The following is a 26,988-nucleotide window of genomic DNA, read 5'->3' as shown; positions in this document are numbered from 1 at the left end:
TCTCACCTTCACCTCTCAAAATGCTGGAATTACAGACATGAGCCACCATGCCCCACCCTTTTGACGTTCTTTTCCCAGTATTCAAGTGCACAATTCAGTGTCATTAAGAACATTCACAGGCCGGGCACGATGGCTCACGCTGCCTCATAACCTCATAACCATATTTCCTCATAACCTCTATTCCAATTTCTGTCTCTGAGAATTTACTCATTCTAGACACTTCTTAGGAGTGGAATCATTCAATGTTTGTCCTTTTACGCCTGGCTTATTTCACTTAACATGATATTTTTAAGGCTTGTCCATGTGTGACGTCTATTGGAATGTCCTTCCTTTTTATGGCTGAGTGATATTCCATTGTATGAGTAGACCACATATTGTTTATCCACCCATCTGTTGATAGATATTTGGGTTGCTTCACTATTTGGCTATTGTAAGCGATACTGCTGTTTAGGTGTATGTATGTGCTTTGTTTGAGGCCCTGTTTTCAATTTTTGGGGGTAGATACTTAGGAGTGGAATTGCCAGATCATAGAATAATTATATGTCTCACTTTAAGGACCTGTCCATGGCAATTTTAAAAGTGTGCTCTGAAATTTAAGTGAAGAGTGTGTGCTCTGGAAAACACTTAGTTAAGCGAGTCAAAAAGTGGATCCAGCATGACAAAGCCACTGCCATTGAGAATACATGTCACAGTTTGAATAAATTGCTCCATAAATACAATGGAGAAAAGGAGCATTTGTTTTATGTAATATACCATTTTAAAAGTAGGTAGTCACATTATTTTTACATGAATTTAAGGTTTACTAGACATTGAACATTTTTATCTAGTTCTATAAAATGTACTATACTAAGTTGGCTCAAAAGTGTGTTTTTTTTCCACTTTTCTAAATTCAACTTTTTATTTTGGAATAATTTTGAATTTATAGGAAAGATAAAGATAGAACAGAGAGCTTTAGTATGCTCTTAACTCAGCTTCCTTTAATCTTTTAAAATATTGTATATATTTAAGGTATACAACTCGATATTTTCATATACGTATACACTGTAAAATGATTACCACAATCAAACTAGTTAACATATCAATCGTCTCACACAGTTACTTTTTCTGTGCGTGTGCTGAGAACACTTAGGATCTACACTCTGCAAATTTGAAGTATACGGTGTCGTTACCTATAGTCATCATGCTGTACATTGGATACCCCCCGAATTTATTCATCATGCATAACTGAAACTTTGTATACCTTGACCAATATCTCCCCATATCCCCCTTTTCCCAAAAGTTTTTTCGATCTTATATCTAAGATCTTACTCCTAATGCAGGGGTTGGCATATATTTGGGCACAATCATTTGCCATGCACATGAACAGCCATGATCTGGTTTAATCCTCCCAACAGACGTGTAGGTAGCTATCATTGTCCTTATTTCACAGATGATGCAACCAAAACTCCAAGAGGTAAAAATAATCTGCCTGTGGTCACATAGGTAATAAATCAGAAAGCTAAGTCTGTCTGACTCCAAAATGGTGCCTGTTACACAATGGCCGACAGCATGGCGGGCTCTTTGTAGGATGTTGGAAAGGCATAAGATAGGTTCCCTGCCTTGATCTTACAATGTAACTGGAAGGGAGAAGGCAGATATATATTCAACAACAGAAAATATAGTTCACCATTTATTTCCACAATGATTAGCAGAAACAAAATACTTGCTTGGTTAAGAATGTAGAGTGTTGGCCGCGTGTGGTTGCTCATGCTTATAATCTCAGCACTTTGGGAGGCCGAGGTGAGAGGATTGCTTCCTGAGTCCATGGGTTCAAGACCAGCCTGGGCAACTTGGCAAGACCTCATCTATACAATAAATCAAGAAAAATTAGCCAAGTGTGGTAATGTGTGCCTGTAGTTCCACCTACTTGGAAGACTCCACTTAAAAAAAAGTATGTAGAATGCTGTAAGAGATTGTGGGAAAGCTGGAGAACACTGGGCCCTTCCTCAGAGGCTTTAGTGAATAGGGTGCCATCAGTGTCAATCAAAGCTTGCCCCTCTCACCCCACCTTCTAGGAATCCAGCCCACCCATAGCTTCTGTCACTTCAGTAGCTGTGTTTCTGTTTTGGACTGTCACAGCTGACTGGTCCAGAGGTAGTGACCTGAACTAAGTTGCAGCCAATCATTTTCCATGAGAACTCTCCATGACCCATATAAACTGGTTTAAAAAGAAGCTGCAATCAGAAGCATCTCTTAGAAGAAAGGAAAATGACATGATTAATAGCTGAGCAAGAGTTGTAAGGATGCCAAGTAGTTGAACAAGGGCCAGAGCAAGCCAATATTTATATTATACATTAAAAGTTTTAAAAAACAAGGACATTCTTGTAACTCAATGGCAAGAAAGCAAACAAACCAAGTGAAAATAGGTAATAACTTGTCTAGACATTTTCCCAAAGAAGATATACCAATGGCCAATGAGCACTTGAAAAGATGTTCAACATTGTTAGTTATTAGGGGAATGAAAATCAGACCACAAAGAGAAACCACCTCACACTGGCTGGGGTGGCTGTTATCAACAAGTATTGAGGAAGATGTGGAGAAATTGGAAACCTTGTTCCTTACTGGTGGGAATGCAAAATGATGTAGCTGCCACAGAAAACAGTTTGGCAGTTCCTCAAAACCTTAAACATATAATTACCATATGACTCAGCAACCCTACTTCTATCTATCTACCTAAAAGAATTGAAAACAGGGACTCAAAGACTTGCACACCCATGTTTATAGCAGCATTGTTCACAATAGCCACAAGGTGGAAACAACCCAAGTGTCCATCAACAGATGAATGGATAAGCGAACGGTGCTATCTATCTATATCCATCCATCTATCCATCCATCTATATACACAAAAGTTTATTACTCAGTCATATAGAACAAAGTTCTAAGAGATGCTACAACATGGGTAAACTTTGAAAACATTATGCTAAGTGAAATAAGCCACATATGAAAAAACATGGTGTGATTCCACTCATAAGAGGTATCTAGAATAGGCAAATTCAAAGAGACAGAAAGTAGAACCGAGGTTACCAGGGGATGGGAGGAGGGAAGAATAAGGAGTTATTGCTTAATGGGTAAAGTTTCTCTTTGGGATGATGAACAACATTTAGAAATAGGTAGCAGGAATGGTTATACAACATTGTTAGTGTACTTAATGCCACTTAAGGTATGTATAAAAATTGTTAAAATGGCGAATTTTATGTTATATATATTGTTATGGACTGAATGTTTTTGTCCTCCTTCCCTCAATTTATATGCTGAAGTCTTTTTTCTTTTTTTGATTGGAGTCTCACTCTGTCGCCCAGACTGGAGTGCAGTGGCCACTCCCAGCCACCACAGCCTCGACCTGCTGGGCTCCAGCGATCCTTTTGCCTCAGCCTTCCAAGTAGCTGGAACTACAGGCGCGCGCTACCATGCCCAGCTAATTTTTTTGATTTATTGTAGAGATGAGGTCTTGCCAAGTTGCTCTGGCGGGTCTCGAACCTGCGGGCTCAGGCAATCCACTCACCTCAGCCTCCCAAGGTGCAGGATTACAGGCTGAGCCACCGAGCCTGGCTGAATATGCTGAAGTCTTAATCCCCCAATGTGCACTTAGAGATGGGGCTTTTGGAAGGTAATTAGGGTTAGATGAGGTCATGAGGGTGGGGCCTTCTTGATGACATCACTGTCCTTATAAAGAAAAGACACCAGAGAGCTTGCTACCTATCTTTACAATTATGTGCTGAGAAAAGAGCATATGAGCACACAGCAAGAAGGTGACCATCTGCAAGCCAGAGAGAGAGCCCTCACCAGAACCCAACCATACTGATACCTTAATCTTGGACTTCTCAGTCTCTAGAAATGTTAGAAACTATGTTGTGTTGTTTAAGACATCTAGGCTTCAGTATTTTATTATGGTGGCCGAACTGGCAAGACATATTTACCACCATAAAAATTATTTTTAAAAATCATGGTAATATGATGTATATAGTTTTAAAAATAAAATAGCACCAAAAATTTTAAATAAAAAAAAGTCATTATTCCACTTCCTTGCACTTCGCCCTCAGTCTTTTAGTTGCTTCTTTTGGTAACTATTGGCATATTTCTTTTTCTTTTTTTTTTTGAGTTGGAGTCTCACTCTGTCACCCAGGCTGGAGTGCAGTGGCACACTCACAGCCACAGTAGCCTCAATCTGCTGGGCTCAGGCCATCCTTCGACCTCAGCCTTCCAAGTAGCTGGAACTACAGGCACACGCCACCATGCCCAGCTAATTTTCTGATTTATTGTAGAGACAAGGTCTTGCCAAGTTGCCCAGGCTGGTCTTGAACCCCTGGGCTCATGCAATTCTCTTGTCTCCACCTCCCAAAGTGCTGGGACTACAGGCTTGAGCCACTGTGCCCGGCTTGTATGTAGTCTTTTACCTATGTTTTATCCTTGATCCTCACTACCACTCTATGAAGTAGGTATGGGCATTTACATTTGTATTTCTGATGAGGAAACACGGGCACAGAAAGTTGGATAATCTACTCTAGGACACCCAGTCAGGAAGTTGAAGCTTGGAAGAGAGCCCCTAGGGCTGATCTTGGTCTGACAACTCTCCAGTTTCGGACCACAAACTCCCTTTTCTTCAGGGGAACTTGTGTGGATCTCTGCTGAACTTCCAAAGTTCCTGCTTAAAGCACTTAGTAGAACCTGAAATGGACTAAGAGAACTAATTAGAACGAGCCCGTTGTATATTCATAGAGTCCCAGCAAGCCCCACCTGGCTGGAAGAATTGAGGAAAAAGTTAGAGCAAGAGTCTTCAGAGACATTTAAGTCCATCACTGAATCCATCCAGATTGCCCTGCCCCATTCCCAGCTATGTATCAGTGGGGCTACTGTCAAGCATTCAGATTGGATGACTTTAGGTTGGTGTCCATTCCCTGAACCAATCAGCTGTGGCCAGCAATTGTGTAATACCAAATGCAGTGCACAGCAGGGGTGAGGCAGATTCCTTTAGAAATAAATGTAGGTGGGGCAAGCTGTGATTGACTCTCCAGTATGAGGTGAGAAGTAGTCATGAATACATTCAAATTATCACTGTGACAGGCACATAGTTGTTGCTCAATTAATATTTGTTAGATACATAATAAATTGGAATTTTAGTACTACTGTATAATTGGTTTTCCCAGCCTTCAAGTTGCTTAAAGTTACCCAATGCTTCAATATTCGAAATTTTCCTACAATAGCCACAATGGATAGTTTCTTTTGAGACTCTCAAAGAAAGCCTAGCACTTGAGGGTACAGGCTGCAGAGGCAGAGGGCCTGGGTTTTAATTTCAGATAAACTTTTTCCTGTCCTAGTGACCTTGTGCAAGTAACTTGCCCTTCTCTGAGTTTTATCTCCCAATTTGTAACATGAAGATAAAAATCATCCTTGTAGCCAGGCTCGGTGGCTCAGCCTGTAATCCCGCGCTTTGGGAGGCTGAGGTGAGTGGATTGCTTGAGCCAGTGGGGTTTGAGACCCGCCTGGGCAACTTGGTGAGACCTCACCTCTACAATAAAAAAAAAAAAAATCAGTTGGACATGGTAGCGCATGCCTGTAATTCCGGCTACTCGGAGGGCTGAGGCGGAAGGATCGCTGGAGCCCAGCAGGTCGAGGCTGCAGTGGCCAGGAGTGGCCACTGCACTCCAGTCTGGGCGACAGAGTGAGACTCCAACTCAAAAAAAAAAAAAAATCATACTTGTTTCATAGGATTGCTGCAAAGATCAAGGGGACAATGTGGTGAAAGACACACCTAGGTGCCTGGCACACACTCAGCTCTGGGTTTCCAAGTTCTTTTTCGGACTTGATGTGTGATTGTGATGTGTGTTTGATGTGAGATCATTTCCACTTCCAGGATTTTTGTTTGTTTGTTTTCACCATCTCCCAACTCCCTCCCTCCCTTTGTCAACAATTTAAAAAAATGTTTTCCTCTGCCTTTACCTCCATATGAGTCTCTAGTCAATCATCATGCTCTTGCTTCCTGCCGACAGCCATCATGGGTCATCTTTGTAGTTATCTGTTGTATACTTTTTTATTTGTTCGGATTTGACCAGAGGTTTTCACTCAGGGCTACTGGGGAGCTTTAGAAAATACCCAGGCTTGGTCGGGCTCAGTGGCTCAGTCTGTAATCCCAGCACTTTGGGAGGCTGAGGTGAGTGGACTGCCTGAGCCCTTGGGTTCAAGACCAGCCCGGGCAACTTGGTGAGACCTCATCTCTATAATAAATCAATAATTAACCGGGCGTGGTAGCACATACCTGTAGTTCCAGCTACTTGGAAGGCTGAGGTGGAAGGATCACCTGAGCCCAGCAGGTTAACACTGGGGTGGCCATGGGTGTGCCATTGCACTCCAGCCTGGGCGACAGAGTGAGATTCCAATTCAAAAAACAAAAACAAAAACCCAGGCTAAGGCTCCATCTTCAGAAATTGAGTTCAATTGGTCTGGGATGGAGCCAGGTGATTTTTATGTGAAACCTGGGGTGAGAACCATTCATTCAGCAAACATCTACTGAACATCTTTTATGTGTCAGGCACTGTCTTAGGTACTTGGGTTACAACAGTGAAACCTCATGGGACTTAAGTTTTTCTTTTTTTGATTTATTGTAGAGATGAGGTCTCGCTAAGCTGCCCAGGCTGGTCTTGAACCCGTGGGCTCAGGTAATCCTCTCGTCCTGGCCTCTCAAAGTGCTGGAATTATAGGTGTGAGCCACCGCACCTGGCTGAGGGGCTTAAGTTTTAAAGAGGACAGAAATTTTAGTGGTTGGAAGGCCAGGGAAGCCATTGAATTAGATAGGGAGGATATTGAAGGCAAGGACTTCTTTTTCTTTTTCAGAGATGAGGTTTCACTATGTTGGCGAGGCTGGTCTTGAACCCTAGGCCTCAATCCATCCTCCTGCCTTGGCTTTCCAAAGTGCTGGGATTACAGGTGTGAGCCTCATGCCTGGCTCAGGAACACTGTCTTACTCATTTTTGATTCCTCAGAGTCTAGGCTGTAGAAATCACTAATACTTATTGAATGAACAAATGAATGATCTTTGATCTTCTCATACTTGTTACATTTTTTTCTTAATTTCCCTAGCCCTTCGGCTTTATAATGACAATGACATGTCGAATTTGGTCTGCCATGCCCCCAATGCCTAGTTCAGTGCCCTGCACACAGTAGGCTCTTGATAGGCTGTACTTGCATGAATACATTTTAAAAAATGCATACCTGTATTTGTTACAGCGGCCTGGGTTTCAAGACTTTTATATAGATCACACTAACGAATCCCTACAAAGGAACGCTTAGAGAGGCGTTGTCAACCCAAGGGTGCTCCTCGGTCCCTCGACAGCCATTTCACAGCGTGCCCTGCAGCATCCCAGAAAGGCCCCGGCAGCCACCGAGAGCCAGTCAACTCCCCTGAGCAGAAGGGCTCTCCCCGCCCCCTCTCGCGCGCAGCTAGCTCTGCCCTCCGCCTCCTCCTCTCCGCCCACTCTCGCCGCGGTCTCCCGGCGGCGGCTTTGTCTCGGGGGCTGGTCCCCAACGGCTCCCGCCCCAAACAGCTGCCGCCCGAGGGAGGAAGCGGCGCGGGAGCTGTCCGGCACTCCAGTGCTGAAACCCCGAGGGCCCCCATCCGCCACTACCATGTAAGGGCCATGAAAAGGGCTCGTCCTGGCGCAGCGCGGCCATGGAGGAGGACCTATTCCAGCTAAGGCAGCTGCCGTGAGTATCATGGGGGCGAGCGAGAGGCAGTAGGCTTTCTTTCGAAAGACGAAACCCTGCAGGGGGGGCATCTCTGCATGGCTTCTTGAATCTAAAGGGAGCTGTTTCCGAGGAAGGAATCAGGCCTGGAGGAGGCAAGCCATTTTCCTTCCCCAGCAGCCCAGCCTCTGTGTCTCTGACTCGGTTCAATTTTTCAGACCTGTCAGGACCTTATGGGGAGCCACAGGGGTTACGCTTTCCCTTTTGATTGCTCTCAATCCTAAAGAGATTTCGAGGTCGGTGCCTTATAAAAGCATTCGCCGCTGTTTTGAAATGTGGACTGAACTGATGAGTCCACGCAATGACATCGGTCCTTTCCAGCCCTTCTCCTATGCTGTGAAACTCCTAATTTTTCTGCAAGGTCTTTTGGAAAGAAAGGATACTGATGCTGCAAACTGGTTTCTAAAAAGCCGAGATTCCTTCCGAGAGGAGAGGCTTGGGCAAAGTCCTGTTGTTTATGAAGTGTGTGAATGAGAGGGCTGTGCACCGGCGCTGAAACCTCTTGCCTTCTTCTGAATGAAAGGTTTTTGTAACAGCCAGCCAGAGTGACTCCCACTGGAACATCAGGAATACATTCCTTTGAGGATTAGAATTTTTAAGAGATACCAGATTTGCTCTGAGAATCTTGGGGAAATACAACCAATTAATGGAAAGGACAGGGGCCTTGTGGAGGGGCTTACAGATTTTTCTTATTACACGCGGATAGTGATTTTTAAAGTAAATTCCAAGGCTATGTCACATGCTCTGACATTATTGGAAAATTTATCCCAGTAAATTTGTTAAAAATAACATTTCTGGGGGTGTTCGTTTTAATTTTTAGAATTACTAGCCAGTTGAATGGTAAATATAGATTCCCTTGGGTTTGTTGAAAAACGTCAATTATTGTTAGCATGTGTGTATTTTCTGTACTTAAAAAATGGTGGGTTTTTTCTCTAAGCTACTGAGGAATTCTCCCAAGTGACTTTTAGTGTGATGAATTCAGTTCTCTGAGGCTCTGAGTACTGAAGAGGATTGGAGTGTTTGCTTCTCAATCAGTGTAAAATTAATTTTCATTTAACATTTCAATTAATTAAACATTTTTAAAGCTTTTATTAACCCACAAATAATATATCTTATTATGTAATCCAGCATTATGTCACAAATGCTAGAGGATGCCTACTTATAATACCTAGAGGTCGATGTATAAGTACATCAAAATGTAAATGTCTCATTGCACATCTCTCAAGGAAAACATAACAATTTCATTGAAAATAATTATCATGTTTAAACATCAAAATATTGTCCAAAAATAAAAAATAATTTGAAACAAGAAATATGAAACTTGGTACTAAGAATAAGATTGCATATTGGAACTGCAGTTTTACTGGGATAAATTTTCCAACAATGTCAGATCATGTGAACTTTGCAAAAGACTCATGTATATTTAATCTACTAATATGCAGATTTGATATTATCATGACAATTCCTTCCTTAATTAAAAAAAAAAGTAAAAATAGGAAGAGGTTTTTACTTATTTAAATTTAAAAATTAATTTTTTATACAAATATAATATGATGTACCAAGAAATAAAGGTAAATAAAATTCAAAGAGAAAAACAAGAATAAAAAGTAAATTTTCCTGTTCTCAAACCCCAGTCATATAGTTTTTTTATTATTCTTTCTGAATAATCAATTTATATCTTATAGATATAAATGCATGTATTATTTATTAGAGAGGCCAAATTGTGTAGTAGTTAGGTACATTGGCTCTTGAAGCAGGGAGACTTGGGTTCTTCCTAGCTGTGTGACTTTAAGCAAGTGACAACCTTTCTGAGACTCAGTTTTCCTATCTATAAAATGAGGATCATAATAGTACTTGATTCATAGAGTTATTTTAAAGACCAATAACCCTAAATGCTTGGCAGACACAACACACTCAGTGCATATTAGCTATTATTATTATATTATTACATCTGAAAAATTATTTATAAAAATGTAGGTTCACTATGCCAGACTCCTAAAAATTGTAATCTGCAAACTCTAAATGACATTTGAATGAAGTCGAAATTAGCCCTGATATGTTGACCTCAATTTCTAAAAAGGAATAAGCCAAAAGGAGTGACCACAGAAATCTAAGTGGGTTACAAATCACGATTTGGATGTTTTTTAAACCACACCCTGTGTATATTATGCACAGATTGCAGGCAGCAGATTTCCTGAGCGCAATATGGTTAAAAAAAATTCAGAGTGCCTTGTAGAGGATTGGCAAGAGTGGACTTTAGAATAGGCTCAGTCCTGTGGGAGGCCAAGTGTTAGTAGATTATAAGCCACTAAGTAGTTTACAGGGTTGGAGGAGGGGGAGAGAGGGGGGAGTGTCTAAGAAAACAGTCCTCACTTGCACTTGGGGGCACCTTCACACACTCTGGAATCATTTGAGACACAAACGTCTGTCACCTGCTGTCCACTCATGGACCGCACCATGTAGAAGAGGTGCAGGAGGCTCAGAGTTTGCATCCAGTTCTGCCTTAGTGTGTGACCTTGTGCAAATCAGACTTTTCTAGATCTCTTCATTCTAGAATAATTTCTTGAAAACAAATTTTCAGACTGTGTTGATTGACTGATTGCTTCATTCATTCATTTGTTCACTGATTTACTTGGATGTCCTCCTAGTTACAAAAGGTTTTACATCTAATTAAGGTAGAATGGTTCTTGCCCTCAAGTAACTCACAGGCTGGAGCTGTGATCTCCCATATGGTAGCCACTAGCTCCATGTGGCTATTTAAATTTTAGAAAAATCTTAATTATGTAACTTGTTTATAAAGTAATTTATACCGTATCATATGCAATATTAAATATGTAAAATTAACAAAAATCTCTCCCTCAGTCACACTAACCGCATTTCAGGTGCTAGTAGTTATGAGTGCCTAGTGGCTACTGTATTGCATAGCATAGGTCTAGAACATTTTCATATTTGTAGAAAGTTCTATTGGATAGCACTGGTCTGGTGGGAGAGCTGGACATTGAACAAAATATTGCAAATAATTATGAGAATTGTGTATGTGTGTGTGTGTGTGTGTGTTTTTGAGTCTGAGTCTCACTCTGTCACCCAGGCTGGAGTGCAGTGGTACGTTCATGGCCACCCCAGCCTCAACCTGGGTTCAGGCAATCCTTCAGCCTCAGCTTCCCGAGTAGCTGGGGCTGTAGTTGTGTGCCACCAAGCCCTGCAAATTTTCTGGTTTTTTTTTTAATAGAGATGAGATCTCACTACATGGCCTAGGCTGGTCTCCAGCTCCTGGGTTCAAGCAATCCTCCTGCATCAGTGCTAGGATTATAGGTATGAGCCACCACACCCAGCTGAGAATTGTCTTAAGTGTTATCAAGAGCTCCTGCAGTATAAGAAGACTACTTCCAGATGGAGGAGGGGGAGGATCAGGGAAGGCTTTCTCGAGAAAGTGACATTTGAGCTGAGCCCCCAGAAATGTGTCAGAGTCATCCAGGAAAAAGAGACAGCCGAGAAGCATTCTGGGCAGAGGGAACTACATGGGTAATGGTCTTGCATGGGGGGTAAGCTTGGTGTGTCTCAGAATTGGCCAATAGTGCATCATGAATGAGTGACTTAAAGGAAAGCTGCAGAAGACAGCAGGGACCAGGCCATGTGGGACCTTGTGACGTGTGATGAGGAGTTGGGGCTCCACCCTGCATTATTGAACCCACTCTCTCTCTCCTTTCCTACAAACCCTGTCTTTCAAGACTGAGCTGAAGCCCATCATTTTGATGAGTTCTCCCCTGAGTTCTGCTGGCCGTCATCAACAGCAGAGGTCGAAATGTGGAATCGGGGTCAGGTAGACCTGGGTTTCAACTCTGGCTCTGGAACTTGCTATCGAGGTGACCTCGGGCCAGTGACTTCGTCTCCCCAAGGCTGGGTGCCGATCTGCAAAGTTGGACGGGGCTGTGATAGTATCTGCATGGCAGGCTGTTGCAAGCTCAGGGAGCTAATCGCCAGAAGCTTTCAGCACAGAGCCTGGCTCTCAGGAAGGACTCAGTTCACAGCCCTAGTGGTGCTTGTCTTCCTTCACTCTGTTTTCTTTCCTTTTCTCTTTTTCTTTGAGTTGGGATCTCACTCTGTTGCCAGGTTGGAGTGCAGTGGCAGGATCATTGCTAACCAGTCTCAAACCCCTGGACTCATGCAATCCTCCCACCTCAACCTTTCTAATAGCTGGGACTACAGGTGTGCACCACCACACCCAGCTTATTTTTTGATTTTTGTAGAGACGAGGTCTTGCTATGTTGCCCAGGCAGATCTTGAACTCTTGGGCTCAAGCAGTCCTCCTGCCTTGGCCTCCCAAAGTGCTAAGATTACAGACATGAGCCACCACACCTGGCCCTGGTTTTGTTGTCTTTATCCTCCAACTTGTTCAGGTAATAGAGCACCTGGAAGCCATAGTCCCCCCCTTGCGAAACACTCAGCAAATGTCTGGTTTGCTGTGAAAGCACAACTAAACTTGAACCCTTCACCTTTCCTTCCCCTGATCCTCTTTCAGCCTCACCTATCTCAGTTGATGGCAACTCTATCCATGCCATTCGGGTCAGAAACTCTGGGGTCAATGTAGACGCCCCTCTTTCTCTCTCTCCTTACTCTCCATCCATAAGGAAATCCTATTGGCCCTGCCCCTAAGCTACACCCAGATTTCAACCACATCTCTCCACCTCCACTGTGATCACCTGGGTCAAATTCCCTGTCCTCTCTCACCCGGATTGACGGCAGTGCCGCCTGCCCTTGCCTCCCTACAACCTGTTCTCAACACGGCAGCCAGAGGGATCCTTTAAAATCAGATTATGCCAGGCATGGTGGCTCATGCTCATAGTCACAGCACTTTGGGAGGGAGGTGAGAGTTTTGCCAGATGCCAAGGGTTTGAGACCAGCCTGGACAATTTGGCAAGACCTCATCCCTACAGTAAATCAAAAAAATGAATGCACCTGTAGTCCCAGGTACTTGGGAGGCTGAGGCAGGAGGATCATGTCCCTCCTCTGTTCAGAACCCTTCCACGGCTCCCCCTTACCTCATCTCTTCCACTCTCCACCCACTCCTGCCACTGCCTCCCTGCTGTTCCTCGAATGTGCTGGGCAGGCTCCTGCCTCAGTGGACCGGAGTCCACAGGCCAAAAGGTTAAGGAAGCTTCATGAATGGAAAACCAGAAAAATCTTATTCCTCAGCTTTGGGGGGCCAGCCCCCAAAAAGAGATTTAGGAGGTCCCTTGGAAGGTGTGATAGTGTCGGCGATTATTTCTGGAGGGATAGATATTGAAAGAAAGAAAGATGGAGGGATAGATATAAAGAGAAAGAAAGAAAGTGGACATCTGTTCAATGAACAATATGTATTGGGGTTTATTGGGGGTTTATTGGGGGTTTACAGCTTGTATTTATCCCAAATTTTACACAGGCAGTCCTACAAGTCTTCCACATGAACACAAGCCAGGTGCAGGAGGGGCGCCCCCACCCCCACCAGATGTTTCCTCAGGCATGAGGAAGAACAATCTCAATTAAATCACAAAACCTTTACATGGACACAAAGCCAGGTGAATGAGGGGCATCCCTCACCCACCAGGTGTTTCCTGGAGTAAGAGGAAGGGCAATCCCAATTAAATCACAAGACATTTACATGAACATAGAACCAGGTGGATGAGGGGCGTCCCCCACCCACCAGATGTTTCCCCAAGCATGAGGAATGAGGATCCCAAAACTATCTCACGGTTCCTCAAAAGCAGTACAACAATTCTAATATTTAATATTCTAATAATCAATAACTTTTAATACCTATGCATACGCAACACCTAATAACCAACCTAAATCCCAATTCCTCTCTATTTTATGCTAATTCTACCTACACTATAGAAACTCTTAATTATAGCCCAAACCAATTCCTAAGGAATGTGGCCCAGCCCAAAGCTCGTGCTGGGCCTTTAGGAATGTGCCCCAGCCCAAAGCTTGTGCTGGGCCGTTTCTAGTAGCTCTAGATATTTATCTGTATTATTAAGGTTGAAACAGCACTTTGTATGTATATACTAATTCTACAAATATACTATTAAATCTTTAAAGAAGCTTGTACCGTATTAAAGGCTCCCAAATGTGACCAGAGTTTGAATTATGTTAAGTTTAAAGCCGAAACCGCAGTCTGTGAGAAACGAGAACAATGGACTCCTAAAGTAAGCCATGCCTGTCGTACTCTCAGAACTTCATGCTTAGATCATCAAAGTCCCTGCTAGTGGAACGTGCCAAAACAACAAAGAAGGGAAGAGGCAATGGGCCTTCAGCTCCTGAACTCAACCTAGCGGTCTCAGGGTCCGCAGCCTGCCTGGATCCCTAACGCTCAGGCAGGCCTCCACAGCCGGCTCCCAACACTCAGCTAAATTACTTTCCCTTACAGTTGAGACCACCCTAAGTTTTAGTAGCTGCATAGCTCAGTCCTCCCGGAGGATCAGACCTAGCTCCGTTTCCTTCTATCAGCCCTCTGCTTCCCCGTCCCTTTAGTTCCCCTTGAACTAAATCAGGGAGCATGGCAGAACAGTCATTTGACTTGCTGATTACATTTAAAATTTAAAAAACCTTTTAGGCCGGGCACAGTGACTCATGCCTGTACTCCCAGCACTCTGAGAGGCTGAAGTGGGAGGATCATTTGAGCCCAGGAGTTCAAGACCAGCCTGGGCAACATAGTGAGACCTCATCTCTACAATATATCAAAAGGTTTGCTGGATGTGGTAGCATGTGCCTGTAGTCCCAGCTACTTGGGAAGCTGAGGTGGAAGGACCGCCTGAGCCCAGGAGGTCAAGGCTGAGGCGAGCCACAATCATGCCACTGCACTCCAGCCTGGGTGACAGAGAAAAAAATCTACTAATCTAATTTTTTTATTAGAAAAAATCTACTCTCAGTCATTTTTAAGTACACAATACTGTACATTGTTATTAACTATCATCTCCATGCTGTGTAATAGATCTGTTGAACTTATTCCTTCTATGTAACTGAAACATCATACTCTTTAGTCGAGCCCCCCAAGCTCCCAAGCCCTCTTCAAGTCCCTGGTAACCACCGTTCCTACTCTCTGCTTCTGTGAATTTGACTTTTTCAGATTCTACATACAAGTGAGATAAGGTGGTATTTGTCTTTATGTGCTTAACTTATTTCTCTTAAGGTAATGTCCTCCAGGTTCATTCATGTTGTGCAAATGAGAAGATTTCCTTCTTTGTGAAGATGGAACAGTATTTCAATGTGTACATATATATGATTACATGTTCTTTTTTTTTTTCTCTTCTTTCTGCTGGGATCTCACTCTGTCACCCAGGTTGGAGTGCAGTGGTTCGGTCATGGCTCACCATAGTCTCCACCTTCTGGGCTCAGGCGATCCTTCTACATCAGCCTCTTCAGCTGGGACAACAGGCGTGTGTCCCCATGCCTGGCTAATTTTTTTTTTTAATGGAGATGAGGTCTTGATATGTTGCCCAGGCTGGTCTTGGACTCCTAGACTCAAGCAGTCCTCCCACTTTAGCCTCCCAAAGTGCTGGGTTTATAGGCATTTTCCTTATCCATTTATCCATTGATGGGCACTTGGGCTTATTCCATAGCTTGGCTATTGTGAGTCATGCTGCAATGATTATATGACTATTGTTCTTGAAACAGTATCAGGTAAACTCTTTGGGCCCCTGCTAACCCTGGAAAGGATTCGCGTCTGAATTCTAAAGGAAAAGTTAGAAAATAGATTCTGGTTCCTCTAAATTGAGGGAGTCTCTTGAGAGACACAAAACCAGAGTAGATGCCAAAGACACACCTGACACTTCCTGTTGGCTCCTATTTCCCTGAGACTCCATGGACCAAAAGGGGAAGGAGGAATGGGCTACAGTGGTGCACACTTATAATTCAAGTACTTAGGGAGGCGGCAAGAGGAGGGCTTGAGGCCAGGAGTTTGAGACCAGCCTGGGCAATACTGGAAGTCCTGTCTCTACAAAGAAAAATTAGCTTGGTATAGTGGTGCACACCTGTAGTCCCAGCTACTCAGGGGGCTGAGGTGGGAGGACTACTTGAGCTCAAGGGTTTGAGGCTACAGAGAGCTATGATCATGCCACTGCACTCCAGCTTGGCTCACAGAGTGAGACCCTGTCTCAAAAAAAGGCAACTGGGGCTGAGTGTGGTGGCTCACGCCTATAATTCCAACACTTTGGGAGGCTGAGGTGAGAGGATTGCTTGAGCCCAGGAGTCTGAGACAAGCCTTGACAACAAAGCAGGACCTCATTTCTGTAAAAAAAAAAAAAAAGGCAGGGGAAGGAAAGATCATCCCTAACCAAGAACCAAGGAGGAGAGAAAGGGGTTCATTGTCATCCACTTTAGACAAAAAATAGGGCATTATTGTAAAAATCTGGAGAGCTTCCGAGAGAGCCCACCAAAGCCTTTAAACTTCAACCTCAAAGCAGCTCACACACGTTCACTGCAAACATGTTTGCCTTTCATGCCTGCCAGTTTCACCTCTGAGGGATGCGTGTTTCAGCGACTTACAGGGAATCATCTGGAGGCCAATGAAAGAAGTCTCCTTGTAAAGAGGCCATTGTTTGGGTAACCTTAGAACTTAGGGAGAAGTGTTCCAGGGCCCTGGCTTAGACAGTGGCTTTACAGCCCCAGCCAAACTCTTTCTGGGCTGTCTAAAAGAATTAAGCAGATTTGCATGTGAAACATGGGGTAGTCCTGGGTAATTCATTTAACTTCCTTGAGACATACGGGGGTGCCTGGGTCACCTTTAAGGGCATTTCGACTCTAAACGCCTGTGATTCTGAACTCTGGTTGAGTGTGCCTGGCGCTATCTTAGATTACTGCGGTTATTCTGGTGTAATTATTAACAGCATCTCATTTACTCTTTAACCCAGGTTTTCTCAACCTTGACCCTATTAACATTTAAAAAAAAATTTTTTTTGACTTGGGTCTTACTCTGTCACCCATGCTGGAGTGCAGTGGCACAATCACGGCGCATCACAGCCTCAACCTCCTTCTGCCTCAGCCTCCTGATTAGCTGGGACTACAGGTGCATGCTACCACGCCTGGCTAATTAATTATTTGTAGAGACATGGTCTCGCTATGTCACCCAGGCTGGTCTTGAGCTCCTGGGCCCAAGCAATCCTCCTACCTCAGCCTCCTAAAATGTTGGGATTACAGGTGTGAGCCACGGCGCCTGGCTCTTCACATTTATACTTTGTTATGGGGGGCTGTCCTGTGCATTGTAGCATATCTGGCATTATTTCTCGCCTCCTCCATCTACCAGATGTCACTCGCCTACCCCAAGCCATGACCATCAAAACATTGCTGTTGTCCTCTGGGAGACTAAATCACCCAGATTGAGATCGGCTGCTCTAAAATGTACATTAGACAGTAATTAGTCAACCATTTTTTTGTTTTTTTGAGTCGGAGTCTCACTGTTGCCCAAGCTGAGTGCTGTGGCATGTTCACAGGTGCCTTGAACTGCTTGGACTCAGGTGATCCTTCCGCCTCAGCCTTCCAAGTAGCTGGAACCACGCCTGGCTAATATTTAAATTTCTTACAGAGACGAGGTCTTGCCAAGTTGCCCAGGCTGGTCTCAAACCTCTGGGCTCAGCAGTCATTCTATTTCTACAACCTCTTCAGAGTCTCTTTAAAGCTCACTTCTCAAGACGTTAATCGTGTTGGCATCCTGGTACATGTTTTCTCAGCAATGTGTGCATCTTCTGCAATCCTCAGTGGGATTTGGTAAAAGGCTGTCAGTTCCAGGAGGGCAAGAACTCAGTCTTGGCCCTCACTACATGACTGTTAAGTGAACACCAACACCTGGAAGATTGTAGCACAGGCCTTTTGTTCCCCCAATCAGAAGAGTTGCCCATCCCCTTCACCGAAGTCATGTCAGTCAGGCAAGGAAGTATGTGGGCTCTCTACTCAAGTAGACCTGGGTTCAAATTCCAACTTTCCTGCTAACTTGGTAGGTAACCTTAGGCAAGTTGCTTTCTTTAGGCCTCAGTTTCACCATCTGTAAAGTGGGGATACCAACGGCACCCACCTTGTCAGGCATAAGGGTTCCTTGAGATGATTCTCATAAAGTGCTTAGCAGAGCTAGCTACATCTGATAGGGGCTTCATGAATGCGAACTAGTATTCTTTTTTTTTTTTTTTTTTATCGTTACCTTTTGTCCAGACTGGAAGCCAGTAGTTCACCATCCAGAGAACAAGCTCATTGTTATTCAGGTTAATGAGGATGGCAGGAAAATACAAACAAATAAAATCCACAGAGAACTAAAATGCCCATAATTCTAGACTTCTAGACATTCAGGAATGGAAGAAAGCTTAAAGATCATCACATCCAACACCTCATGTCCTGTCACCCCAGTTGAGGGCAGAGGGAAATCAGGTGGTGACTCCCAGACTTCTGTGGCCACTGCCAGCATCTTATTAAAATTCAGACTCCTAGGCCCCACTCTAGACAGAGGCAAAAGCACTAGATCTGGATTATGGCCCAGGATCAGCGTTTTCATTAGTTCTCTGGGGGGTGTTCTTGGATTCAGTAACAGAAGCGTTGGCTGGTTGGGTAAGGTCAGGGTTGTGAAGCGGCTTAGGCCAGGGTTCTAGTATACCACATATTATCTAGGGAACTGGGACCAATTGATATAACCTCTTCTAGCCTCAGCCTCAATATACTTATCTAATAGCTGGAGATTTTTTTTTTTTTTTTCAGTTGGAGTCTCACTCTGTCGCCCAGACTGGAGTGCAGTGGCATGCTTCCAGTCACCACAGCCTTGACCTGCTGGGCTCCAGTGATCCTTCTGCCTCAGCCTTCCAAATAGCCGGAACTACAGGCATGCACTACCACACCTGGCTAATTTTTTGATTCATTGTAGAGATGAGGTCTCACCAAGTTGCTCAGGCTGGTCTTGCACCCCTGAGCACAGGTAATCCTCTCGCCTCCACCTCCTGAAGTGCTGAGATTACAGGAGCGAGCCACCACCACACACGGCTTTAAGATGGAGATATTAATAACACCTTCCTCTTAGGATTGCTGGCAGCATTACAAGGGGGGACCCCTTAAAAACCAGAATTCATTTATAAAAAATTGTGTATTAATTCTTACATGTTTAAACTTCAGTCACCTTCAAAGTACTCTCCGTTTGAAGCAATACACCTGTCGAGACACTTTTTCCACTGCTCAAAACAGTTTTAAACTTGTAGGTTTTTGATGCCTTTTAGTGCTTCTGCTGTTTTTTGTTTCACCTCTTCCACATCAGTAAAACTTGTTTCCTTTTGAGCACTTTTTTCAACCGGGGAAACAAAAAAAATTTTGCTCCAGGTGAAATCAGGTGAAGAGGGAGGGTGGGGGATGGGGGACATACTATTTTTGTCAAAAACTGCTAAACACTCAGCATGGAAGGGGCAGGCTGTTCGTGTAAATCACCTATCATGAACCATTTCATGATCAAGCTCACTGAAAGAATATATCTAAAAAATTCACTGAAAGCTGGGCTCAGTGGCTCAGCCTGTAATCCTGCGCCTTTGGGAGGCTGAAGTGAGTAGCTTGCCTGAGCCCGCGGGTTTGAGACCCACCTGGGCAACTTGGCGAGACCTCATCTCTACAATAAGTCAAAAAATTTGCTGGGCATGGTAGCGCGCGCCTGTAGTTTCAGCTACTTGGAAGGCTTAGGTGGAAGGATCGCCGGAGCCCAGCAGGTCGAGGCTGTGGTGGCCGGGAGTGGCCACTGCACTCCAGTCTGGGCGACAGAGTGAGACTCCAATTCAAAAAAAAAATTCACTGAAGCTGAATACAGTCTCTCAAAACAACGCTGGCTGGTACATTGATACTGATTGGTTCCTAAACACTTACCTAGTGGAGAAGCCTCTACTACACTGGCCCGCCCTCCAAAAGATAATTCCATTTTTGGGGGGATCCTCTCATACATAAGAGAATTTATAACATTCAAGTTTTGAGGCTGGGTGTGGTGGCTCACACCTATAATCCCAGCACTTTGGGAGGCCGAGGTGAGAGGATTGCCTAGGCCCATGGGTTTGAGACCAGCCTGGGCAACTTGGTGAGACCTCATCTCTACAATAAATCAGAAAATTAGCTGAGCGTGGTGGTGCCTGTCTGTAGTTACAGCTGATGCCGAAGGATCACTTGAGCCCAGCAGGTCGGGGCTGTGGTGGCCGGGAGTGTGCCACTGCACTCCAAATTGGGTGACAGAGTGAGACTGACTAAAAACAACAACAAACAAAACAAACTTTGACCTAGCACACTGAATGGATGCATGAATATCAAGTATCCTTACTCTCGAACCATAGGGACACCTGCCTTGCCTGGAATCTTTCATGAGGGGAGCCCAGTGCCTCCTAAAATTGCCTTTTCCATCTCTGGACTTCTCCACCTGAGAAGGCTCTTCTCTTTCTGTTGAGTTGAAATCTGTTTCCTTCTTCCTTATACCCGGAAGTTCAAGCTCTGTTCTCAGGGCACAAGTTGAACAAGCACCTTCTTTCATAGGCCAGAATCCCAAATATTTGGAGATGGAATTTCATCCCTGGGAGGACCCTCCCCAAATCCTATGGACCAGGGAGTGCCCCAGGTCTTGTCTTGAAGGAGACGAAGAAGGCTCTATGTTAGTGACCTTGGCAGTTTCTGCTGCTCCAAGTGCACAATATCTAACCTCATTTATTGGTAGGTTTCAGACTTCAAGAATCCCAGTACCACATCACCAAAGTGTCTGGAACAAAGCTGATTTGGCTGAGCTCCCCAAGCAAGGCAGACCCTTGTTATAGACCAGCCCTCTCCTGGGTAGCCTCAGCAGATGAGCCTCCCAATGAAGATGTTGTCCTGTACTCGCTGGAAGAGTGTAGGCAGAGAGAGACGAACATTTAACGAATATCTCAACCCTCCTGCAGCCCCCTAATCCAAGCCACCATCACTTCTTTCCCACAGACCACATAGTCTCCTTCCTGCCCTCCCTACCTCCTCTCTGACCATTTTTCTGCATGAATCATGTCCCTGATCTTCTGCATTCTGATGTTTTGACATTGTGGGGCCTTGTTGACCCTGGAGAGACTGCCCCTCCAGCGTTAACTGATTACTAGAGACAGGAAACAGCTCACCTGCCAGCATGTTGTCAGATGCAAACCAAGCAGTCCAGTGGCTCTCATTCCCAGCCACCTCCTTTTCCAGCTCTCAGACTCTCATATCCAACTTCCCTAACTACTCCTGAACCAGTAGTAGACGACTAGGGGCAGCCTCTATACTCCCATACTCCTCCAGAGTTTGATAAAATCATCCAAACCAGCCAGCTCTTAGCTTGCTTACTCTGCCTTGCCAGTGTCTTTGCTCAGAAGCCAAAATAAATGCTCTTGCCTGTGTTTTCCCCATTTTTCTACTTCACCAGACTGAAGTGCAGTGGTGCAATCACAGCTCATTGCTGGGACTACAGGTACACGCCACCATGCCTGGCTAATTTTTTTTCTTTTGTAGAGATAGGGGTCTTGCTATGTTGTCCAGGCTGGTCTCAAACTTCTGGTCTCAAGCAATCCTCCCACCTAGGCCTCCCAAGATGTTGGGGTGCAGGTGTGAGCCACCATGCCTGGCCAATAACAGAGTTTATCTTTTCAGTAGCAGGTATCTCCCGATCTCTTGACCTGGCCATCCCTAAATAATAATGAAACCTATATCTTTTCTTTTTTTTTTTGAGTTGGAGTCTCACTCTGTGGCCCAGGCTGGAGTGCAGTGGCACGCTCCTGGCCACCGCAGCCTCGACCTGCTGGGCTCTGGCGATCCTTCCGCCTCAGCCTTCTGAGTAGCTGGAACTACAGGTGCACGCTACCACACCCAGCTAATTTTTTGATTTATTGCAGAGATGAGGTCTCACCAAATTGCCCAGGCGGGTCTCAAACCCGCAGGCCCAGGCAATCCATTCACGTCAGCCTCCCAAAGGTGCGGGATTACAGGCTGAGCCACCAAGCCCAGCTCCTGAAACCTATATCTTAAAATACTTTCCTCCACAGATTCCTCCTCTTGCAGGAATATGTGCAACTCTAATGTTCTCCACACTTCACTGCTACTTGAAACCTTCAATGGGCTCCCATGGTTCTCAGGACAACACAGAACACCCTCACTGTGGACCCCAGAGCTCTGTATGGTTCAGTCTGTCTCCTTGACCTTTGCTCCTTTGTTCTACCTCTGGGCCTCTGCACTGGCTGTTCTGTCTACTCTTCCTACTCTGTGGGTGACTCTCCTTGTCCCATTGACCTCTGTCTCCTCAGGGAGGTCTTCTCTGACCACTCTCCCCACCCCACCAATGGTTCTTTATCTTGGCACCCTGTTTGCTTCCTTCTCAGGATACATTTCATGTTGCAAATGTATAATGTATTTGTTTACTTGTGTATTAACTGTCTCCTTAACTAGAGCATCCACCTCACGAGGGCAGGTACCATGTCGATTTTGTCCCTCCTTATGTCCCAGCAATCAGCACATAGTCAGCCCTCAATAAGTGTTTATTGAAATATGGAGGCCGGGCTCGGGGACTCAGCATGTAATCCCAGCACTCTGGGAGGCCGAGGTGAGTGGATTGCCTGATTCTGCAGGTTCGAGATCATCCCGGACAACTTGGCGAGACCTCATCTCTACAGTAAATAAAAAAATTAGCCAGGTGTGGTAGCCGCGCCTACAGCTCTGACTACTTGGAAGGCTGAGGTATAAGGATCGCTGGAGCCCAGCAGGTTGACGCTGGGGTGCCTGTGAGTGTGCCACGGCACTCTAGCCTGAGCAACAGAGTGAGACTTCAACTCAAAAAAGAAAGAAAGAAAGAAAAAAGAAATGTTGAATGATTGTCCCAGACTCTTCGAGATGCTGTCAATAGGACTCCTTTAATCTCTATGGAAACCCTGTGAGATAGGAATTACCATCTCTATTTTACAGGTGAGAAAACTGAGGCTCAGAGAGATGACGTAGTCTACCCAGAGTCACACAGCTACTGGATGGTGTGGGTAGAAGGTTCAGAGTCCAGAGTGCTCACCATTATACAGTGGAAGGGTAGTAGGATTCAAGCCCAAGTTAGTCTGCTTGCCAGAACTAGGCTGTCTCCTGTGACCAGCCACCTATCTTCATGCAGGACTCCGAATGCCACCCTGGGATAATCACTGCTTAGTTTAAGCTTCCTTTTCAGTCTCATGGATTCATAAACTCAAGAGGCAAAAGTCCAGGAGCTCAGAGGAAAAGGGAGAAAAGCTCCTTATTTAAAATACCCAGCTGTAGGCCAGGTGCAGTGGTTCATGCCTGTAATCCCAGCACTTTGGAAGGCTGACATGGGAGGATCGCTTGAGCCCAGGAGTTCAAGACCAGCCTAGGCAACATAGTGAGACTTTGCTTCTACAAAAAAAAAAAGAAAAAAAAATTAGCTGGATGTGGTGGTGCACACCTGTAGCCCTGGCTACATAGAAGGCTGAGGTGGAAGGATCACAAGAGCTCAGGAGGTCAAGGTTGTGGTAAGCCTTGGCCACACCACGGCATTCCAGCCTGGGTGGCAGAGTGAGACCCCCCAACTCAAAAAAAAAATCAAATAAAATACCCAGCCAGGTAAGGTGGCACTTTGGGAGACTGAGGTGGGAGGATTGCTTGAGCTCAAAAGTTCAAGACTAGCATGGGCAGCATAGTGAGACCTTGTCTCTATAAAAAAATTAAAAACTAGCATGGAGCCTGAGCCTGTGGGTTTGAGACCTGCCTGGGCAACTTGGCGAGACCTCATCTCTACAATAAATTAAAAATTAGCTGGGCGTGGTAGCGCACGCCTGTAGTTCTAGCTACTTGGAAGGCTGAGGCGGAAGGATTACTGGAACCCAGCAGGTTGAGGTTGCGGTGGCAAGGAGCGGCCACTGCACTCCAGTCTGGGCGACAGAGTAAGACTCCAACTCAAAAAAAAAATAAAAAAATAAAAACTAGCAGGTGTGGTGGCACACACCTGTAGTCCCAGCTACTCATGAGGCTGAGGCATAAGGATCGCCTGAGCCCAGGAGGATGAACCTGCAGTGAGCCATGATTGTGCCACTGCACTCTAGCCTGGGCAACAGAGTGAGACCCTGACTCAAACAAACAAACAAAACCCCCCCCCCAAAACAAAAAACCTCAAATCAAGTCAGATGCCCCAACTTAAGGTACCAAGGAAAACTGTATGATGGTACAAACAAGATCTTTAAGTTGACAGCTATTTCCTCAAGTCCTTGTGTTCCTTAAATAACAAAATTATGTAAAACCAATGTTCCTTGCTATTTTGGTAAATTATATGCTATATACATATATACATACACACACACACACACACACACACACACACACACACACACACACACACACAACAAATGGAAAGAAATCGCGAGCCAGTCTGTTTTGAAGCCTTCTTATACTTAACATATGCCACTGCTATTTTCTTTTTCTTTCATATTACATTTTTTTTCCCTAGGGAAATCTTGGCTCATGTAGTTGATAAATGCTTTTAGGAACCTGACCGATCCAAAATATAGTCTAGCTTTCTGAGGACTGCATAATTTAATGTCAAAGGTTCCCTTTATCTCTATTTAAAAACAAATTTTAATAAACAAAGGCATCCTAGTTTCCAATGGTCTGCCAGAAAAGAAATGTGAGCAGACCCGGTTTGAAACCACAGCAAGCTAAGGCATTTTCTCAAGGTCACATTTTGCAAGGGTCAGTGTCCTCCACGCTCTGGGTAGAGAGGTGACTTGGATGAGAGGGTCAGAGGGAAGCTTTTGTTGTTGTTATTGTTGCTGTTTAAGGTTGAGTCGGTTGCTGAGGCTGGAGGGCAGCAGCAGAATCCCAGCTCACTGTAGCCTCAGCCTCCTGGGCGCAGGAGATCCTTCCACCTCAGCCTTCCAAGTAGCTGGGACTACAGGCGTGTGCCACCACACCCAGCTATTAAAAATTTTTGGGGGGTGTAAACCAGGTCTCGCTATGTCGCCCAGGCTGACCTTGAACTCCTGGACTCAAGTGATCCTCCTAGAGAGGGAAGTTCATTTACTCAATGCCTGCAGTTTTCCTGTTCATCAAGCTCGCTTCATCCTCACCACAGTTCTGTGAGCCCGCTATCACTTCCACTCCACGTATGAAAGTGTTGCGATGTGCTCAGCAGCGAGCTATGTGATCAGCGAGATTTCAGTCAATAGTCGCTGTCGTTATTTATATTTGTAACAAAAGTAGTGGATGCTTGGTGAAAATTTTCAGACATTTGAGAAAGGGCCTAAAATGAAAAAGAAAACCTTTTCTCCTCCCTCGGAACTCCCCATTCCCATCGGGTTCTCCACCCCGTAAGGAACCAGTCAGAGATGTGATTGTCTCAGCATAACTGCTTGAGATCAGTGTTCCTCAGATGCTGACGTGCTTGCAAATTGCCTGGCGACCTCGTTAAAACTGCAAATCTGATTCTGCAGGTCTGGGCTGGGGCCTGAGACCCTGCTTTTTGTTTGTTTGTTTGTTTGTTTTTTGAGTCTCACTCTGTCGCCCAGGATGGAGTGCAGTGGCACACTCACGGCAACGCAGCCTCAGCCTTCTGGACACACGCGATCCTTCTGCCTCAGCCTTCCAGGTAGCTGGAACTACAGGCATGCTCTACCACGCCTAGCTTGTTTTATGATTTATTGTGGGGACAAGGTCTCACCAAGTTGCCCAGGCTGGTCTTGAAACCCAGAGCTAAGGCAATCCTCTATCCTCGGCCTCCCAAAGTGCTGGGATTACAGATGTGAGCCACCGCACAGGACCCTGCATTTCTTTTTTTCTTAATGTGTCAGCTCTTTAATTAGGTTCTTTTAAAGAAATTTAGGGCTGGGCTCGGTGGCTCAGCCTGTATTCACAGCACTTTGGGAGGCTGAGGTGAGTGGATTGCCTGAGCCCGTGGGTTCGAGACCCGCCTGGGCAACTTGGCGAGACCTCATCTCTACAACAAATAAAAAAATAGCCGGGCGTGGTAGCGCGTGCCTGTAGTCCCAGCTACTTGGATGGCTGAGGCCGAAGGATCGCCGGAGCCCAGCAGGTCGAGGCTGTGGTGGCCCGAAGTGGCCATTGCACTCCAGTCTGGGTGACAGAGTGAAACTCCAACTCAAAAAAAAACAAAATAAAGAAATTTAGAACACTAATTTGTGAGGATAAACACCATTCGTCTAGGCAAACACAGATCGCAGGTAACCCTGGAGCTAAGCAATAGCTTTGATTTTTGGTAAGATTTGCGAGCCCACAGCTTTCTGATCAGTCTTGTACAATCTTTCTGCTCCATCTTACAGAGCTCCGTAATCTCATATTTATCTTTTTCTGTGTTGAAGGTCTCACCCCCCCCCCCATGACTGGCCTTCCATAACTGCTTCTTCTTGAAGTAAGCATCAGTAAGATGTTTTGGGATCTTCACAATGAAGATACCAATTTTTGTGGAGGTGGTGATGAGAAATTTCTGGTGTGTTCTTCTCGAGGAACCCAACTGAGGACAGAGGTCCATCACAAGTAACAAGCCACTGCCCAGCTGCTTCAGGAAAACCACCCTCTTGCTTCTGTGGTGCCTAGTGAGGATGATCAGGATGGGACCCTGCGTTTCTACCAAGCTCCTGGGGAATGCTGGGCCTCTGGTTTAGCACCACGCTTAAGTTTTCGAGTAGCAAGGACTCAGGTCACAGGACTATGTTATAGCACACTGAATAAATAAATAAAATGAAATACCCAGCTGGTCACGGTGGCTATGGCCTATAATCCAGCACTTTGGGAGGCCAAGGAGAGAGGATCGCTGAGGAGTTCAAGACCAGTCTAGCAACATGGCAAGACCTGGTCTCCACAAAAAAAATTTAAAAAAATCAGCCAGGCATGGTGACACAAACCTGTAGTCCCAGCTGCATGAAAGGTTGAAGTGGAAGGATCACCTGAGCCCAGGACGTTGAGGCTGTTGTAAAAGCCTCAAAAGTCTTTCCCAGTTGGCCCTTACAGATCAACTCGTATGTGCGTGTCTGTGCTTATTGTAGTAAAAAATATATATAGCGTATAAATGACCATTTTGACAACTTTACGTGTACTGCAAGTGGCATTATGTACACTCACAATATCATGCAACCATCACCACCAGCCATCTCCAGAACATTTTCATTCCCCCAGCTGGATCCACTAAACACTCCCTCCCTGTTTTCCTCCCCTCGGCCTCTGGTAACCACCGTTCCACCTTCTATC

The 26,988-nt window shown here is 45.0% G+C and overlaps 1 protein-coding gene across 4 annotated transcripts in view; it reads left to right on the top strand.

Annotated features, from left to right (window-relative positions):
• Positions 1–7,340: 7,340 nt before the first annotated feature.
• The window catches only part of SVOP (SV2 related protein), a 100,188-nt gene continuing 80,540 nt past the window's right edge, over positions 7,341–26,988 (top strand). For all 4 annotated transcript variants that reach the window (XM_008069404.2, XM_008069403.2, XM_008069405.2 and 1 more), the window contains exon 1: positions 7,341–7,737. In XM_008069404.2, the coding sequence (XP_008067595.1) occupies positions 7,703–7,737 (35 nt within the window). In that variant the 5' untranslated portion in view covers positions 7,341–7,702. The remainder of the gene's footprint in view (positions 7,738–26,988) is intronic.

This window comes from Carlito syrichta, unplaced genomic scaffold, assembly GCF_000164805.1.
Source record: "Carlito syrichta isolate Samal-C Ts95f unplaced genomic scaffold, Tarsius_syrichta-2.0.1 Scaffold311991, whole genome shotgun sequence".
Classification (NCBI taxonomy): domain Eukaryota; kingdom Metazoa; phylum Chordata; class Mammalia; order Primates; family Tarsiidae; genus Carlito; species Carlito syrichta.
The sequence above is the reverse complement of the archived record's forward strand: the minus strand, read 5'-3'. Positions and strand labels throughout refer to the sequence as shown.